This window comes from Balaenoptera borealis, assembly GCF_965194805.1.
Source record: "Balaenoptera borealis genome assembly, chromosome: 10".
NCBI classification, from domain to species: domain Eukaryota; kingdom Metazoa; phylum Chordata; class Mammalia; order Artiodactyla; family Balaenopteridae; genus Balaenoptera; species Balaenoptera borealis.
The window spans coordinates 85657964-85675359 of NC_138874.1; the positions used below are offsets into that span (position 1 = coordinate 85657964).

The 17396-nt window shown below is 43.2% G+C and overlaps 1 protein-coding gene across 6 annotated transcripts in view; it reads left to right on the forward strand.

Moving 5' to 3' along the window:
- PLCE1 (phospholipase C epsilon 1) overlaps nt 1-17396 on the forward strand; it is a 311658-nt gene that overhangs the window by 132982 nt on the left and 161280 nt on the right. For all 6 annotated transcript variants that reach the window (XR_014248798.1, XM_082406420.1, XM_082406416.1 and 3 more), the window contains one exon: nt 14415-14703. Coding sequence is in view for 5 of the 6 variants with exons in the window: in XM_082406420.1 (XP_082262546.1) it covers nt 14415-14703 (289 nt within the window). In the remaining variant the exon portion in view is untranslated. The remainder of the gene's footprint in view (nt 1-14414; nt 14704-17396) is intronic.

The following is a 17396-nucleotide window of genomic DNA, read 5'->3' on the forward strand; positions in this document are numbered from 1 at the left end:
GGGACACCCACAGGTGGTTGATCCCAGGGGGGTTGGTCGCAGCTGTATACTGTTTTTTGACTTTGTCTTTCATTACATGTAGTCGCATCTGCGTAGTGTCCGTTATAAAGTCTTAGAAAATCATGACTGCGTCCAGTTGTTTAGGGTTCCCTCAAAGTGAAGGACACTAGTATTTTAGATTGTTGCAAGAAACCCAGAGACTCTGGAGACAGGGAGAGCTCTTAAGTCTACTTTTTACACAATAGAGCTTCATACCATTATTCTATATATAATCTTTTTACCAAAACACTGTCGCCTGTTTCTGTCAACAAAAGACCTCTTTGTTTTGATAGCCAAGAAAAGCCTTAAGCTCAGTAGAGACAACAGAACAGGCTTTTTAAATGACAAAATGTAAGGGCCAAAATGCCTTATTTTTGGAATGTAAATTAGAAGGCTTTTTTTCTTTAATATGACTGTAACCCTCAGTTTTGATCAACTTTAGGGTTTTTCTCTTTCTTTCTTTTTTTTTTTAATGATATCCATTCAGTTCTTTGGAATGCAGCTCAGGATAACCATAGCTTTTTTATCTGGCTACAGGGTAGGCACAAGTGAGGTGGGAGGTGACGACTTTCCCACACTCTTGAGCCCTCTGAACTGTTGTCTTTTTTTTTTTTTTAATATTTATTTATTTATTTGGTTGCGCCCGGTCTTGGTTGCAGCACTCAGGATCTTCGTTGTGGCGCGCAGGCTCTTTTAGTTGCAGCATGCAGGATCTAGTTCCCCGACCAGGGATCAAACCCGGGCCCCCTGCATTGGGAGCACGGAGTCTTACCCACTGGACCACCAGGGAAGTCCCTGAACTGTTGTCTTTGACCTTCAGTTTCTCTGTATAATCTTACCCCTGAACATATGTGCTCAGATGTGCAAGTAGCTGAGAGCCTCTGTAACAGGACAGAAGTTCTCTGTCTGGGGATAGACAGTGTCCCTGACTCTTCCCATGAACTTGAGTACAATTCTAATGCCATCACCTGTTTACTTTTTTGTAGTTCCCAATATTTTGGAATCTTCTTGAAGACGTACCTTTCCATTGCTATCTTCCAAAGGTAGAGAGGAAGGCGACAGTTCCTTCAGAGCCTTCCCATCTCTGTCTCCACACTTCCAACTAGACAGGAAAAGTCTTAACCTGCTGCCCACCCAAAGGGATGCCTCTGTCACTGTTACGCTGTGGGTATGAAGTTCATGGTCTCTCCTAGTCCATGTTGGCATGTATGTTGGGCCCTTCGTCCCTTCCTTTTGGTTTTTATTAATAACAAGGAAGCCACCACATTATAAGAAATCTTAGGGGCTTCCCTGGTGGCACAGTGGTTAAGAATCTGCCTGCCAATGCAGGGGACATGGGTTCGAGCCCTGGTCCAGGAAGATCCCACATGCCGCGGAGCAACTAAACCCATGAGCCACAACTACTGAGCCCATGTGCCACAACCACTGAAGCCCACGCGCCTAGAGCCTGTGCTGTGCAAAAAGAGAAGCCACCACAGTGAGAAGCCCAGGCACCGCAACTAGAGAAAGCCCGCGTGCAGCAACGAAGACCCAACGCAGCCAAAAATAAATAAATAAATTTTTTTTAAAAAAGAAATCTTAGAAGTGATCATCTCTATCCATTTGGTGACTTAAGAGCTGAGATTGGGTCTTGTTTGTTGTTGCATCCTTAGTATTTAGCATGATACCCCTAAAGTGGTGTTGGGTGTCCCCAGGCATAGGAGATATAACCCTCTAGATGTAAACCTTTTTTTTTTTCTATTGAAGGTACTTCCATGGTAGTTAGCTTAGAAAATATTTGTGAGAGGAAATAGTTCTGGGCTAGAATTGCAACCACTTGTAAAAACTCAGAAGGACCCTGCTTATCTCCCCAGACTCGTTGCCCACTCTCTTAGCTCCAGCCATAGGGAGCCACTTTGCACATGCTACTCCCTCTGTTTAGAACATTTTCCTCTCTCTTATCTTACTCTGCCCTCACCTTTGCCTGGCTAAGTCTTATTATCTTTAGGTTGTGTCTAGATGTTACCTTCTAGGAGAAACCTTCTGTGACCTTCCTCTGTGTTCCTGAAGCACCTTGTATTCACACTATTGCAGAATCACATGCTGTAACAGAATTGCCCACATTCTGGCCTACCTCCCCTAATACTTGTAACTTTCTTGAGGACAAAAACAGTTTTATTCATCATTTTGTCTGCAGCTTCTGGCATGCTATTTGGCACAAAGTACACATTTAGTTGATATTAGTTGAGTGAATGAATGAATGGTGTCCAAACAAGGAAGATATTCGTAGGCATAGATTTCTTCCCCTTCAGAAATTAAAGTGTAGCCAGAGACTTTGTCTGTGTCTGCACTGGATGCCAGTCCAAGCTTCTCAGGGGATCCCCCTGGGTGAGCGCCCCTGCCTGAGGCCCTCCCGAGGCTGCCTCGTGACCTGACTGAGCTCATGGCGACTCCAGCTCCTGGAGACCTGGTGGTCTCTATCCACCCATTGCTACCTAGTCCATTTGCTCTGCCTGAAGTACGTTCACTAACTGGCTGTTAAGCCTGATTCTACCCTCGGATGAAACCTGAGAGTCTGTACTGCTTGTTCTAAACAGCTTTCAAGTTTTCTTGGTAGCATGAGGCTCTGAAGTGGGTGCCATCATGCCTGCAACTAGTTCAACTAATCAAGGCCAGCTTACATTGGGTCCTGTTGCTGAGGGTGGGTCCAGTGTTGTCTCAACTACTGGGTTCCTGTTTTTTGGGGATGTGGGGGAGGAATGTCCCTAGCTCCTCTCCGTTGACCATTTACTTAACTCCCATCAAAGAAGGGACTTTCAAGAATTAAAGCACTGCAGTTTTCTGGTAGAAGAAACACTGTGCATTCAATAATGACAAACAACTGTCCACTCACAATTAGAGGGTGGTCTCAGTTTGCAGATCCTCCTAGTCAATACTCCTCCTTTATTCCCACCTTCTTCCTTTGCCCGTGGAACTGAAGCTCAAAGGATCCAGATCAAAAGGGAATGTGAAAAAAAATGAGGGTGGAGGAAGAGATGAGCCATGGAGATAAAGAGAAGACAAGGAGAGCGAGTGAGGAAGATGGGAAGATCAGGACAGAGTAAGGAAAAATGGAATAGGAGTAATAAGAATAAGAAGAAGAAACAAAGTATAAAAAAGCAAAGTGGGAGACATGAACATGGGGAAGAATAAAAAATTTGAGTGAAGAAGCCATGGGGACCCAGAGAAAGTTGGTGAAAACACCTCCAGGAACAGCCTGGAGAGAAAGAAGAGAGCGGAGAAGTGAGAGGAAGGAAGAAACCTGAGGTGAGAGAGGACTCATGCTATAACTCTCATATTAACCAAAAGGATTAATAAGCTCCCACTTATTGAATGCCACCTATGTAATCAAGTGCTGTGATAAGGCTTTGCACTTATAGCATAGTGGGTGCACTAGCCCAAAACTGAGTTCAGAGTCTGGCTGTTCATGGAGCTGTGGACCAGAAAACACATGGGCATCTGCACATGAGTTCACATGCGGGAGGCTGGGCAAACTTACATCTGAGCACAGAAGAGGCTCCACAACCTTGGGACCACCAGTGAATAACTAGGAGGGGTGGGGGAAAGGGTGATACCTTTTGAGGGTAGGAAGTTGTCTCAGGTCTTGCAGGCAAGCAGGCATGGCCTTGGAGCGCTAAAGATTCAGGCATGGATGCTATTATGACCACTTGGATACTCAAGGGCTGTGTAGTTGGAGAACCCACAGCTATCTTTTCTCTTTTAATCCTGGTTTATAACAACCGTGTGATAACCTCCATTAAAGAAACACAAGTTGCTTTCCCACTGCCACTAGATGGTGGCACTAGGAGTCCAACAAGATCAGTGTGATGCAAAGACCAGGCTCTTTCCTCTCCACCCTAAGGCGTCTGCTCTGCTCTCCCACCTTTGGTGGTCAGAGCAGTGTGTTACAGGAGGTCAGCCTCAGGCGGTCTTCAGGCAAAGAGTAGAGGAAGGAAATGTAGTATTGGTTGGTCCAGAAGCAATGACCCAGGCAGAAAGGGGCCTCTGGGAGCCATCAAGACAGATGGCAACACTGATCCTCTTCAGTTGGGCAGAGGAGGGGAAGTTAGAAGCTTGGACGAGGTGAGTAGGGATCCAGTTGCCACCCAGGATCAAACAACCTGGACATACAAGTTGGCCTTGGTCTCCTCTACCTGTTGTGGACACAGCAGCCTGGAGCCACAGGACTCCAGGAACTTTCTTTCCCTCACAGCTTTCCACGTGCACAGCTTAGCAAGAGCACTGCCCCTGAGCCTCTGAGCCAGGGCACCACAGTCTACAGGATTTGTGGAAGTTTGTTTTTGTCTTGCAGGGGCTTTGTCCCCATGTGATTCATTAACTAACCCATTGCTCCTTAGAGCTACAGGGAGCCTGGTAGTTCAGGCCATTAAATCCCTTCTGTCGGCCTAATTCACAGCCTGACATCACAAGCCTCCCAACATAATCCATTTGTCCTGATTTGATTTTTTTTCAAGAGGCTTCCTTGGCAGCCAGGTTTTCTCATTACGAATATGATTCATCTGTATGGTAATTCCCATTAGAATTAGTGTATCAGACCTGATTCATCTTTGGAAATATTAAGCCAGAAGCATCATTTCAGAAAGGCCTGTTACATTCACAGCCAGAGGGAATCTCTGCAAGAGATCCCCCTTCATTCAAGTAGCATTTGTCGAGTTGGCCCTGTGCTGGACTCTGAGCTAGGGGCTTTGGGGAATATAGAGACGATAGGACTTCACCCCTGCCCTCAGGAGCTCCCATTCTAGAAGGAAGATAACGTAGACGTGCATGTTTATGGGATGGATAATATGAGAAGTGCAGTCAGAGATGAAAGGTGACATGGTCTCGTAAAATCTCAGGTTCTCAGACTTCAGCAGGAATCAGGATCACCTGGAGGACTCATTACAACATGGATTTCTGGGCCCCAACCCCAGAGTTTCGGATTTAGTAGGTCTAAGGTGGGGCCCAAGAATATGCATTTCTAACAAGTTCCCAGGTGATGCTGCTACTGTTAGTCTGGGGACCACACTTCGAGCACTTGGCTCTAAGGCTTCAGTTCTTTCTCCACTGCCCCCTCTCTTCACTGCCTGCAGTGCGCTAAGCTGTGTGCTCCCTGCTGGGGACGAGATGTTGAACAAGACGTGACAGGGAGGGGATATCTGTGTGTGTATGGCTGATTCATTTTGTTGTGCAATGGAAGCTAACACAACATTGTAAAGCAACCATACCTCCATAAAAATTAATAAAAATAAATAAATAAATTGTACCGGGGGGGGTAAAAAAAAGACATGCCTCTGCCCCCCGGGGAACTGACAGCCTGGAAGGGGAGTAAGCAGTGACTTCCACACTCCGCAGAAAGTGCCACTATAGAGTTTTGCATGGGGGCAGTTGGAGCACAGAAAAGATAATGCTTAGTTCTTGCTAGAGCTGGGAGAAGACTGCATGAAGGAGGCAAAATCTGAACGCAAGGGTAAACGTGGCTTGGAAGAAGTTATGTGGAAGGGTATTTCCAGCTGCTAACTTCCCAGATTATCAAATGTGAGGGACGTCCCCTCACATTCCTTCTTAAATGTTTCCTGCAGTAATAAAGTTTCGACTTAGGTCCTGCAGAATCCGGTGGCATAGCTCGTGTTCACTGGCCTGGCATTAGCAAAGCTTTTATTTTTGGCTCTCTGTAGCTCTCTTTGGTCAGCGTCTCGTGCATGGTCTGAATATTCTCAGTAGAATGGAATTCTCCACACAGGCACTTGAATAGAATGTAGAGTCAAGAGCAAAGGAAGCAACAGCCTGCTACCAAAATCTTCCTCCCCATCCCTACCACTCAGGTCTCCAAGCTGCCTCAGCTACCACCCCCCACCCCATGACAGCCTCACTGTTTTTGTTGACGCTTTAGGAAATTTGGCAGTTCTTACACCATTGCATTTTGTTTAGACACACACATCCATCAGAAATCAAACTTCCATCATCTTCAACCATCTAGAACACTGCTTCTGGATTCCAGAAGTTAGAAAAGGGGCCGATGAGACCAGTTAAAGGGGTTTGCAAACCACAGCTCTCACACTTGATTCCATGTGGGAGGCTCCTGTGTTGCTACCCATCCTATTAACTCTCAGTTAACACAGTTCAAATAAATATGATTATTTGTTTTTCCAGCTCAGACTACTTTAAGAATCACATTATGGGGAGGATAAGAGTGCCATTAGAAGTAGATATATAGTCACTAGTGAGAAAGGACAACTGATATTAAAGGGGAACACTGATAAGTAAGAAGGAAACTGGAGACCCTAACTATACACCAAATTCAAGAATAATGATGATCAAAGTTATCATTAAAATTAAGGTTAATTAATATCCTCCATCCCCCATTTAAGAAAGCTGAGAAGTATTGGTCATCAAACAGTAACACTAAGAGGGACGTAGGGGTAATGTTAGTTGACCCCTTCAAGTTAAAGATAAGAAAACTATGGGAGAGGGGTGGGTTTCAGTCACAGGACAGAGTTTGTCTTTTTTTTTAATCATTGTTCTCAAGCATCTGCCATAGTCTCTGTAACTACAACTCAACATTTGTTGAATTAACCTGAATTAGGAAAGTCAATATGTGAATCCATATCCTGTTTTTTTTAAGCCCCATTATCCTTCCAAATCATCATTTTCATGAAAAATCAGGATGGAGACTAGATCTAATTAAACATGCTCAACTCTAAGCCAATCAGCAAATGATAATGGAATAGTATTAAACTATTGGTAAATTTCTCAGAACAAGTCACGTTTGGTTAGTAGCAATCAGATCTTCATCTGGCTGCAGCTATTCTGAATGTTTTGTAAAGAACTGGTGCCATTTCATGTGACTTCTGTGTCTGGTGTTCAGCAAATACAGGTGACAATACAATATCACCTGTGGTTCAGATGAGTCCAATAAAGTCATGACCCAAAAAACTAGAGAATTCTAGCCAATTTCTTGGGGAAGATATATAAGACATTCATTAATTCAACTAAGAACTATTTATTGAGAAGCTATAATGCCAAACACTTCTAGACCCTGGAGATAGAGCAATGAAAAATGAAATAAAGTCCTTATGAAGCTAACATTCTAGAGGGAGGAGACAGACAATAAAAAGAGGTGGCAGGATCATTACTACAATTACCCCTCTCTCAAAAGTGGTTTCTTTGACAATTGTAGTATAGGATTCTCTGTTTGGTTTGGTGGTTAGCAGCACCGGCTGAGAGATGGAGAGTCCTGATGCAGAGTCCCAGGTGTGTGCACATTAGTTCCTTATTTTTATGTGGTGGTAATAGTGGGATCTCCTCCTAGAGCTCTTCTGGAGTCTCAATGAAATCATATATCAGTGCTCAGTGCCTGCTTCATTTTAAGCACTCAATAAATGTTGCAGTGATTACAAGTATTATTATTGAGTCAATGGACACCTAAGTAACAAGCCTCCTTCTTGCTGAAAGATTTCAGAAGGTATGCCATCAGATTTTGGAACATCATGATTTTCCATAGCTCTGGCCCTAGAAAGATAGCTTTTGAAACAGAACAAGTACAAAATTGACTCCCCTTGTCAAGTATCCCTTTGACCCCAGTAGAAGTCAAGAAAAGACAAAGCCCTTTCTGGCTGTATAGAGGAAGGAGCTTTCCTCCTGGGTGAGTGCTGTGGACACAGTGTGTCTGTCTGCTTCATGCCTTTCAGTGCACTCCTTCTGAATTACCCAGCTCTCTTTAGCCTTGGATGTTTGTTTTATTATGTTTTGGGTTTGAACTCCATGTCCCAGTGCTGGTTTCTTGAGTCACAAGGAACTTCAAATGTTTTCTTGAGTGTTGTCTAAGTATCGCTTGCTTTTCTGCAAGTAACATCATAATATCAAGGTCATTCTGCTCAAACACAGCACCTGCCATAATGGGAGTAGTATAGTTCGAGGGAGAGGATCCACTCACAGTTCACAGTGGTGGTTAAACATAAGTGCTATGAGGGGCACTGTTTGCAACATTGATCTATAGCTCTCTATATAAATCTTTTTTTATTGAAGTATAGTTGATTTACAATGTTTATATTAGTTTCAAGTGTACAACATAGTGATTCAATATTTTTATAGATTGTACCCTATTTAAAGTTATTACAAAATATTGGCTGTATTCCCTATGCATACAGAGAAAGACAAATACTATATGTTGTCACTTATATGTGGAATCTAAAAAATATGTATATATCTTATAATTTCTAAGAACTCCACAGTGGCCAACTATAAAAACCTTGACTCCTTTCCTTTCCTCATTCCCAGTGACTTCAGCAAGTCCTGTAGAGTCCATATCCAAAATATATCTTGACTGTTTAAAATAGTCTGCAATTTTTAATTAACTTATTTGGTCTACTTGTTTACTGTCTGCCTTCCCCACTAAAATAAAGCTCTTTTTGCTGTCTGCTGGATCCCCAAGTCACTGGGCTTGGCACAATGTATACGTTCAATAAATATAAATCAATTATTGAATGAATGGATAGACACACATCTGTTTAGCAAGATTAGATGCCTTGTTGTGATGTGTTGATTTTATCTCAAAAAGGATATTGACCCATATAGGGCAGTAGTCTCTCTAGTTTTCAGCATCTTCTATTACCGCATTAATCAAGTGAGATAAAGTTTATATTTTTTTTTATCTTGTAATTTAAAACTATAAATCTCCATATAAAGGAAACATATTTGATCATTCATTAGTCATAACTTGACTGTTTTCCAAAGTAATTTAGGGTGATCATGAAAGGAAATATCATGAATAAAAACAATAACAATGGCAACGTTAACATCACTTAAAACTCTTGCCAAATAATGATGTTTTCTTGAATCCCACTGTTTGGGCTTTGGGTGTGACCATGTTTAGTGCAATGGGTAAAGCCGGACTACAGAGTTGAACAAACCCAATTTCCACCCTGGCTCAGCCTCTTACTAGCTGTGTAAAGTTGACTGTGTTTCTCCACCTCTGTAGGCTTACTGTCCCCATCTGTGAAATGAATCAATCTCATAGGGCTAGTGTGTGGATTCAAATCTCATACAAGGAAATACTCATTATTGTGCCCAACATATCATCATTATGTAAGTTAACTTTTGCTGTGTAACAAGGCACTCCCAAAACATAGTGACCTTTACAACAATCATTTATTTAGCTCATGTTTCTGTGAATTGGCTGGGTGGTTCTCCTCGTCTGGATGAACTGATCTTTGCTGGACTCTCTCATGTATCTATGATGGCAGGTAGACTGGCCCCTGGATGATCTAGGATCTAGGATGGATTCACTATGCGTCTGCCTGTTGGCAGGCTGTTGGCAAAGGTGACAGGAGTGACTGGGCCATGGTCTCTCATCCTCCAGCAAGCTAGCTCTGGCTTCTCCACATGGTAGTTGTCTCAGAATTCCTAAAAGCAGCAAGAGAGAGCAAGCTCCAACACACAAGACTTCACTTGCAGCCTGTTTACTAAATTCCCATTGGTTAAGCAAATCACAAGGCTGGCCTGGAATTAATGAAAGAAATAATTTATGGCCATTTTTTTAGTCTACCACAATCATCCTAATCGCCATCATCATAAAAACCAATATTTGTTGAGTATTTACTAAGTGGCTGTTCCAATCATGTTACTATGTTTATCAAAGCTTGTAATTCTTGGGACTTCCTTGGCGGCGCAGTGGTTAAGAATCTGCCTGCCAATGCAGGGGACACGGGTTTGAGCCCTGGGCCGGGAAGATCCCACATGCCACAGAGCAGCTAAGCCCGCAAGCCACAACTACTGAAGCCCGCGGGCCTAGAGCCCATGCTCGCCCACGAGCCACAACTACTGAAGCCCACAGGCCTAGAGCCCATGCTCTGCAACAAGAGAAGCCACCACAATGAGAAGCCCGCGCACCAGAACAAAGAGCAGCCCCTGCTCGACGCAACTAGAGAAAGCCCGTGCGCAGCAACGAAGACCAAACACAGCCAAAAATAAATAAATTTTTTTTAAAAAGCTTGTAATTCTTACCACAACTTTATGGGGCAGCTACTATTATATCCCCCTATTGGAGAAAAGCATACTGAGGCACAGAATGGAAAAGCAAATTATACAAAGTCACACAGCTGGGAAGCAGAGGAGCTAGGACTCAAACCAACACTCTAGAGCAACACTCATAATTACTGTTTTATACTGCCTCCTCTTCCCATTCTATGTACATGGGATTTTCCACAATTGCTTCTTTTTTTCAAGTGGATAATCTAATAAGAGGTTATAGCCTATTTTTAACATGTACCCTGAGCACTGCCATATCTACCACCACTTCATCCATATTTCAGCATTTTTCCAACAAGCACTTTGAATTCAGCTCATCCAGTATTGATATGAATGACATGTTTTAGTCCAGATGGTGGTAGAACCTTAGCTATCTTTCTGATTCTTTGTGGATGGGGTGTTAGCAGTAGTGATGGCAGCTCAGAGCTTTATTCTGGGAGCTCTTCATCTCTTATTTCTTCAGACAAGTTTGAGGGCTTGGAAACAGCTGATAGCAATGCTGAACAATTACTTAATATATACATGACATTTATATATGTTGGAGGTGAGCTGCAACAGCCCTTAAGAGTAGAGGCCATGGCTTTCTCTCTGTATTCTCAGAAACTAGCACAGGGAAGAGCACACAGAGGACAGATTGGAGGAGCTCAGTACGGGTTTATCGTATGTATCTACCTCCATATCGATATTCCATTAAAGCAAGTGTCACAAACACATATACTAATGGTGACCAGATGATTGGCCAGGTGTGCTCACTAGAGAGTGATGGGGACTGGCACGAACTGGAGAGCTCATGGAAATGCTCAGCGTTGCCAGATTGTTCCATTTTTCAGATGATGCTCTAACTTCAGATGTGTATATAAACTTTCCTGATTTTAAAACAGTGTGTGTCAAATGAAGCAGGTCCCTTGGGTGAACCTGGCCCACGGCCAGCGAATTGTTGACCCCCCTACATTAGACACTTGTTGGCATCTCTCTGTTGTATCACAACTGTCCTAAAGGCCTGAGGAGGAAACCTTTAATAAGAATAAGGCAGGGACTTCCCTGGTAGTGCAGTGGTTAAGAATCCGCCTGCCAATGCGGAGGACACGGGTTTGATCCCTGGTCCGGGAAGATCCCACATGCTGCGGAGCAGCTAAGCCCATGCGCTGTAGAGCACAGGAGCCACAACTACTGAGCCTGCGTGCCACAACTACTGAAGCCCATGCGCCTAGAGTCTGTGCTTCGCAACAGGAGAGGCTACCACCGTGAGAAGCCCGCGCACCGCAACGAAGAGTAGCCCCCGCTCGCCACAACTAGAGAAAGCCGCGTGCAGCAAGGAAGACCCAACACAGCCAAAAATACATAAATTACTTAATTAATTTTAAAAAATAAGAATAAGGCAAAGATGGAGCACTGAAATGATAAGAGAGGCAGGACTTCGAGAAAGTTGGGTGATGGTCTATTTCAGAGATTCCACTGAGGTCAAGGATATGAGAATAAGAAACGGCCATTAGATTAGAGCAAATTATTCCATACAATGCTACATTCGCAGGCTATGTTCTTTAACAAAAATCCATGGTCAAATAACATGAGAAATACTCAAAACATTCAGTTAAACAAAATAAAATAGATTTCTTTACTCTGACCCTTTTATTGTTGTTAATATTTTAATAAGCAATGTAAGTCTTCAAAAGTAGAAATACATACTGAGTTTTTCAAACTTCCATGATCAAGGAGTCCTTATTTCATGCAGTTCGTCTAGGGCTAATGATTTGAGGAAGACACTTCGGGAAAGATCGATAAGGGACTGAATGAGACATTGGGACTCTCTGAAGGCATGGGATGGAAACTGGAACACATCGGGTAATGAGTGTGGCCATAATGAGCCAACGGAGCAGCTTGGCAAGTAAAGAAAGTGGGTCAACACATTGGTAACTAGGAACCATCAGCATGTTAGTCTTTGTAAAATAAAACCTTTTTAGGATCATTCCTCTGCTGAAAACAAATAGACAAGCAAAAAAGTGAACGGTTTCCCACCTCTGATGGATTAAACCTCTTTGCTTGACATTCATGGCTCTCCTTTATCAGGCCAACTGACCTTTCCAATTTCCCAGTTATTTCCCTACACTCACTCCCTGCTCTTAATACCTGCTCTGCTCAGTGTCCTTAGGACATATTCACTGTTCCAGCCTCTTCACCTTTACTTACCATGTGAGTTGCCTCCCCCAGCTGCCCCAGTTAGAGCCATGCCTGTTTTCCAAGGCACAGCTCAAATCTTCTTTCCCTCTGAATCCTTCCTTAGCTATCAGATCTCACAGTGGGTTCTTTTCCCTGAATGTTTAGAACATTTACTTCTGAAGCACTGTCTCGAGACTTAGTGTGTTGGGGATTGCCTGTATGATTTGGAGCTGAGAGAAGAAAATCACATCCTGAGCTCTGCAGCTCTCTACCCCCATTTGTCCTCACAGTACACCCAAATAAGGTTAGGATGATATTATCCAGCAGCATCTAAGAGCAAGGTTATAACCCCATCACAGTGAATTGCATAGACTGTGCTCTGTTGTTAAACAACCACCTGCTGCTCCTTGAGGATAGAGTCCATTCTCTTCTTGCTCAATAGTAATGGGTGCCATTTCTAGACATTAGACTAAGCACTTTATATGCATTGTCAGGGTGAATCCCACACCATCTCTAAGAAGGGGCATTAGTATCCTCTCTGGCTGGTCAAGGCATCCCATATACCTGACCCCAAGCCTGGGCTATTTCTCTCCCAGCACACCGTCTCCGTGGCCACACTGGCCACCAGAAATTTAATGACAGAGAATTAAAGCTAAAGAATCTGCACTCTGCCTTCAAGTAGCAAGTATATACCAGTAGGCAGAGGAAGGCAGAGTAGAACTCTAGTTAGGGTGTCAGCACAGTTTGAATATCAAGGGGGATTCTGGGTACATTCTAGGGTCTCCTAAGGACCCAGCACAGCTCAACAGGGGTCCTTTTGAGTACCCAAGGGCTCTAGTTAAAGTGAGATTTGGAGTGTGCAGCATCACGAGGGCGCATGCAGGGTCTGGAGGGCATGCAAGGGTCTTCCCTTCCCTGGCCACTCACTGGTGTCAACAGAGGGGGTGACCTCAATTTCCACCCTACTATGAGCTTTTTGCTTATCTGTCTTCCTTATTAAACTGTGAACTCTTTGAGGGGAGAAGCTGTCTTATTTACCCAGGCCTGACACATAACTGGTATATAAACATTGATATAATGAATGAATGACAAGTCAACCAAGGCAAGGTGCTCAAAGTGACATGATGGAGACAACACAATACAGTAAACCTTTATTCCACCATCAGAAAGCTGGATTAACTCACCCATGTTTTCTTTCTTCCCTGTCGTTTATACACTACCCAGAAGGCTCTGGCTTCCCAGAGACCTTGACAAAACCCCAAACCTCCCAGAAATAATGTCAAACCTCATAATTTTCAGGTCTCATCTTCTAAATTAGATTGTGAAGTCCTGTAGCACAAGAGGTGTGTTACTCTTTGTACATGCCCCACATCTTTTATCTCAGTGCTTCTCACAGAACAGATCTATATAAATGCCTGTTGAACGACTGTATTGGAATGGATTGGAATTATGGCTGGGAGACTGTCCTAATAATCCTGGCTGGGAGACTGTCCTAATAATCCTATCTCCTTGAGATAATTCTTGGTGAATTCAGATGATGAGGGAAAGAGGAAATCAGGATAGTGGCAGAGACAGAAGGAAAGACGGAAGGAGGAAAAGTGGGTAGGATCTGGCAACTCATTGGATATGGAAAAAGTATTCAAAGACTTTGATCCAAGCTGACAGATTGAAGGATTACGCCCGAGAGAGAAATATAGATGTTCTCCTGCCCTTTAACCCTCTCATCCTTACTTCATTTTGAGCATGGAGGGAAGATTCCTCATGAATCAGTCTGCAGTGTTCCTTGGAGATAGATCTGGGAGAGTCACTCAGGAGGGTCCAGAAGGACAAAAAGGAAAGGTTTGCCCTTGTCCCGCTACAGACGAGCTTTATTCTGCTGAGGAGGAGGAGGAGAAATTTGAGCTGAATATATTTTTGGTTCGTACAAGTTGTAAGTGCTCTGTTTGATAGCAAGGTTGTTTGAATGGCCCATTTCATAACTACACATAACTTTCCCAAATAAATGGTGTCTGTAGAATGTTCAGGTTAATGCATGAGTCCAGTGTTCACGAGTGTTTGCACTTAGAGCGACTGAGCCTTCTTTCTTAATAAGTCATCTTGGCATTTTGTCAACAAGTTAATTTGCTTTTCTAAGAAACTAGATTAATACTTCCTGTACTTTGTGCTATTCACAGATCTACAGTGCAGTGAGAAGGGGAGAAGAAACAGAAGAGACAATTAGATCTCTTCTCCATTTCTTCACAAAGCTCCCAGCCTCCGAGACAGCCCATGAAAGGATTAGCATTGGTCCGTGCTTAAAGCAATGTGCCCAAGACACTGTTTGTGAGTATCGTGCCACCCTCCAAAGGACTTCCATATCTCAGTACATCACCGGCTCTCTCTTAGAAGCCACCACATCTTTAGGAGCAAGAAGTAACCTTCTCAATTCTTTTGGAGGATCCACCGGACGAATGATGCTGAAAGGTAATGTCTGAAATTTCACTTTTAACTTTTCTTCTTTGAATGCAGAAAAGAATCTAAGTTAACATTTATTGCAACTCCTGATGGATAATTGAGTCCACGTATCAGCAACTTTAAGAAAAGATAGCTGCTTTAAGAGAATATATAAAAAGATAGTCCTCTATCAAAATCCCTTAAGATATAAACATTCCGAATGATAAGCATTAAGATATTGAAATTTTTTTCAAAAATGGCTAAAAGGCTATCTTTATTTTTTTAAGTTATTCAGATAAGTGGTTTCTCCTAGTGGTAGTCTATGACAGATGTCAATTATTGTAAAAAAAGCCTTGTAAACAAGTGTAGTCATGTGGCCACAGTGAAAACCAACCGTTTCATTCAAAACAGAGTGGAATATAGTTCTCGTTTCTACACAGAATCAGTAGGTTCATGTTGACCAGAAGAGCTAAAGGCCATCTTCCAGTGACTCCCATCTTAAAAGATAAGATAGGTGTCCTGCTGAAAAATGAAAGCCAATGGAAAATGGGATCAGAACTTCCCAGCTACTTCCCACAAGTAGCAGAAAGGCGAGTCAGAAATGGCAGTGCACCAAAGAACCGTGGAGATTTATGCACTGCACAGCTGTCACCACCCGCTTGGCAGCCTTCCCTGGCAGGAAGATGCCAGCCAGACGGGGACCATGCAGGGCAGCATTCCACTGCCTGGGGGCTGCCAAGAGCTCAATCTGACATCCGGCCACTTCTCTCAAGGAGAGCAGCTCTTGTCCCTCCACAGCAAGCCCCAGACCTGCGATTATCAGGCCAGTGGCCTTCCTCCTTGATCCTCAACCTCCCCACTCCCAGCACCCCTTGGGCGGGCCCTAGAGGGGGTTCACACCTGAGTGGGTGCCATGTTGATTTGTTTTCTAGAGTCACCTTCACTTTTGTGGATTGGTTATAAAGAATGAATGAACAAAAACACAAAATGTGGGACAACTAATCCAAGAGACTAAAGAGGAGACACTTGGTTTCATATGTGTTTCATTCATTCAGCATATGTTTTTTGAGCCCCTACTAGGTGCTGGGTAGGGAACAAAACATAGCCCCTGCCCCCAAGGAACTTGCAGTCTCTAGGTAGTAGGCAGTTTCCCCTATACATAGGATTCAAGATTTCCCTACTCCAATGAGGCTCCTGGTAACTGCCAAGCTTACATTCTCCATCAATGCTCTTCCTGGGAATTTGGGCTGAGATTAGCATGTAGAGTTGGCATTGCTTCAGTGCTTGTGACTCTATGTGAGGACCTTATCCTGTGAGTTAATCAAGCTGTGTTGATCAGATACCCACTATGTGCCCAGCAGTGTGTAGGTGTTATGGGAGATCCTAATAAAGTACAAGTCAATTTACTCGCCTTTAAGTTGTTTATGATCCTAATGAGGAGGCCACATTTGCATGCACCAAGTATTCAAAGAACAGACTGCAGAGAGTTAAATGCCAAATAATGTGGAAGTGGCTCTAAGTGTTCAAAGAGTTTGGAGACAGAGTTAATGTTCCATGTGACAAATGGCTTGGCCGCAAACAAACAGAAGTCAATAAAAGCCACTTTGTTTCTTCCCCATTAATTGCAAAAGGGCAGATCTCCAGGCTCCCCAACCAAGGCAGGCTGCCTCCAGGCTTACACAGACCTTTGGGGAGAAAAAAGGAGGCCACTGGTTAAGGTGTCTGTTGCCCTGATAATAACTTGATCTCAGTTGCTCCTTGCCTGTCTGTATTCAGATCAGAACTTCTATCAGCATTCCCATCTCTGAGACTCATTGAATCATCAGCTAATATGTTATCTTTAAATGGGGGTTTTATGCAAGAGTTGGGAGTTTCTTTTACTTTCTGTTTTGCAGCTCTTTAATGGTTTCTGATATCCCTCTGTTAGTAGCTTCTGCTGAATAACACAATTAGCCAGTTGGCTTCAGCTCCAAGCTAATTTCTATAGCTCTGACTTGCTCTCTTGGAAACCTTTTTCAACTTCAGTGCCCACTCCCCTGAGGTTTTCAAAGTCTATATGTGCCACAGTGAAACATACATTTCTTTAACATGCAGTGAGAGATAATGTGTCAAAAAAAAAAAATCACACATGGCCGTTCAAAGTCATGGAGTGTTTATGGAACGTATAGGTTCAGCATACTGACTAGTTGAGTCTTGAGCTCTGTTGGTCGTATACTCCAGCAGGGGGTCTAGAGGATATGCTTGGCTGCTATGAAGTGCTTTTCTGCTTGTTTTATTGTTCACTGTGTGTCCTGTGGCACTGAGTAGGCCAACAACTTTCAGCTCTCTGTCACCAATGAAAATCTGTGGGAAGTGTGTAACACACTCAGTCCCCAGTTTATAAATGACTTGTGTGCCAGAAGTTCATTTCTCAGGAGCTGTGTGTAACTTAGAATACTTTCCTGGAGAAGCAGTATTAAACGTTGTGATTTGGTTCCCAGACTCTAGTCCTCAAAAACCCCTTTAACCCATAACACAGTTGAAATCTACACACTTCCCATGGAACAAAGAGAAAAACACAATTATTAGAATACTGAGAATCAGCCTCCAGGAAAAGAGCAATACAAGTGAGTTAAAAGACATTTCTTGTTGAGGGGAAATAATTTTAATCAAGATGAGTAGAGTTAAATTAAAACTTTTATGGAGCTTTTGTAAAGAACTTTGGGCCATTTCAGAGATTTTAG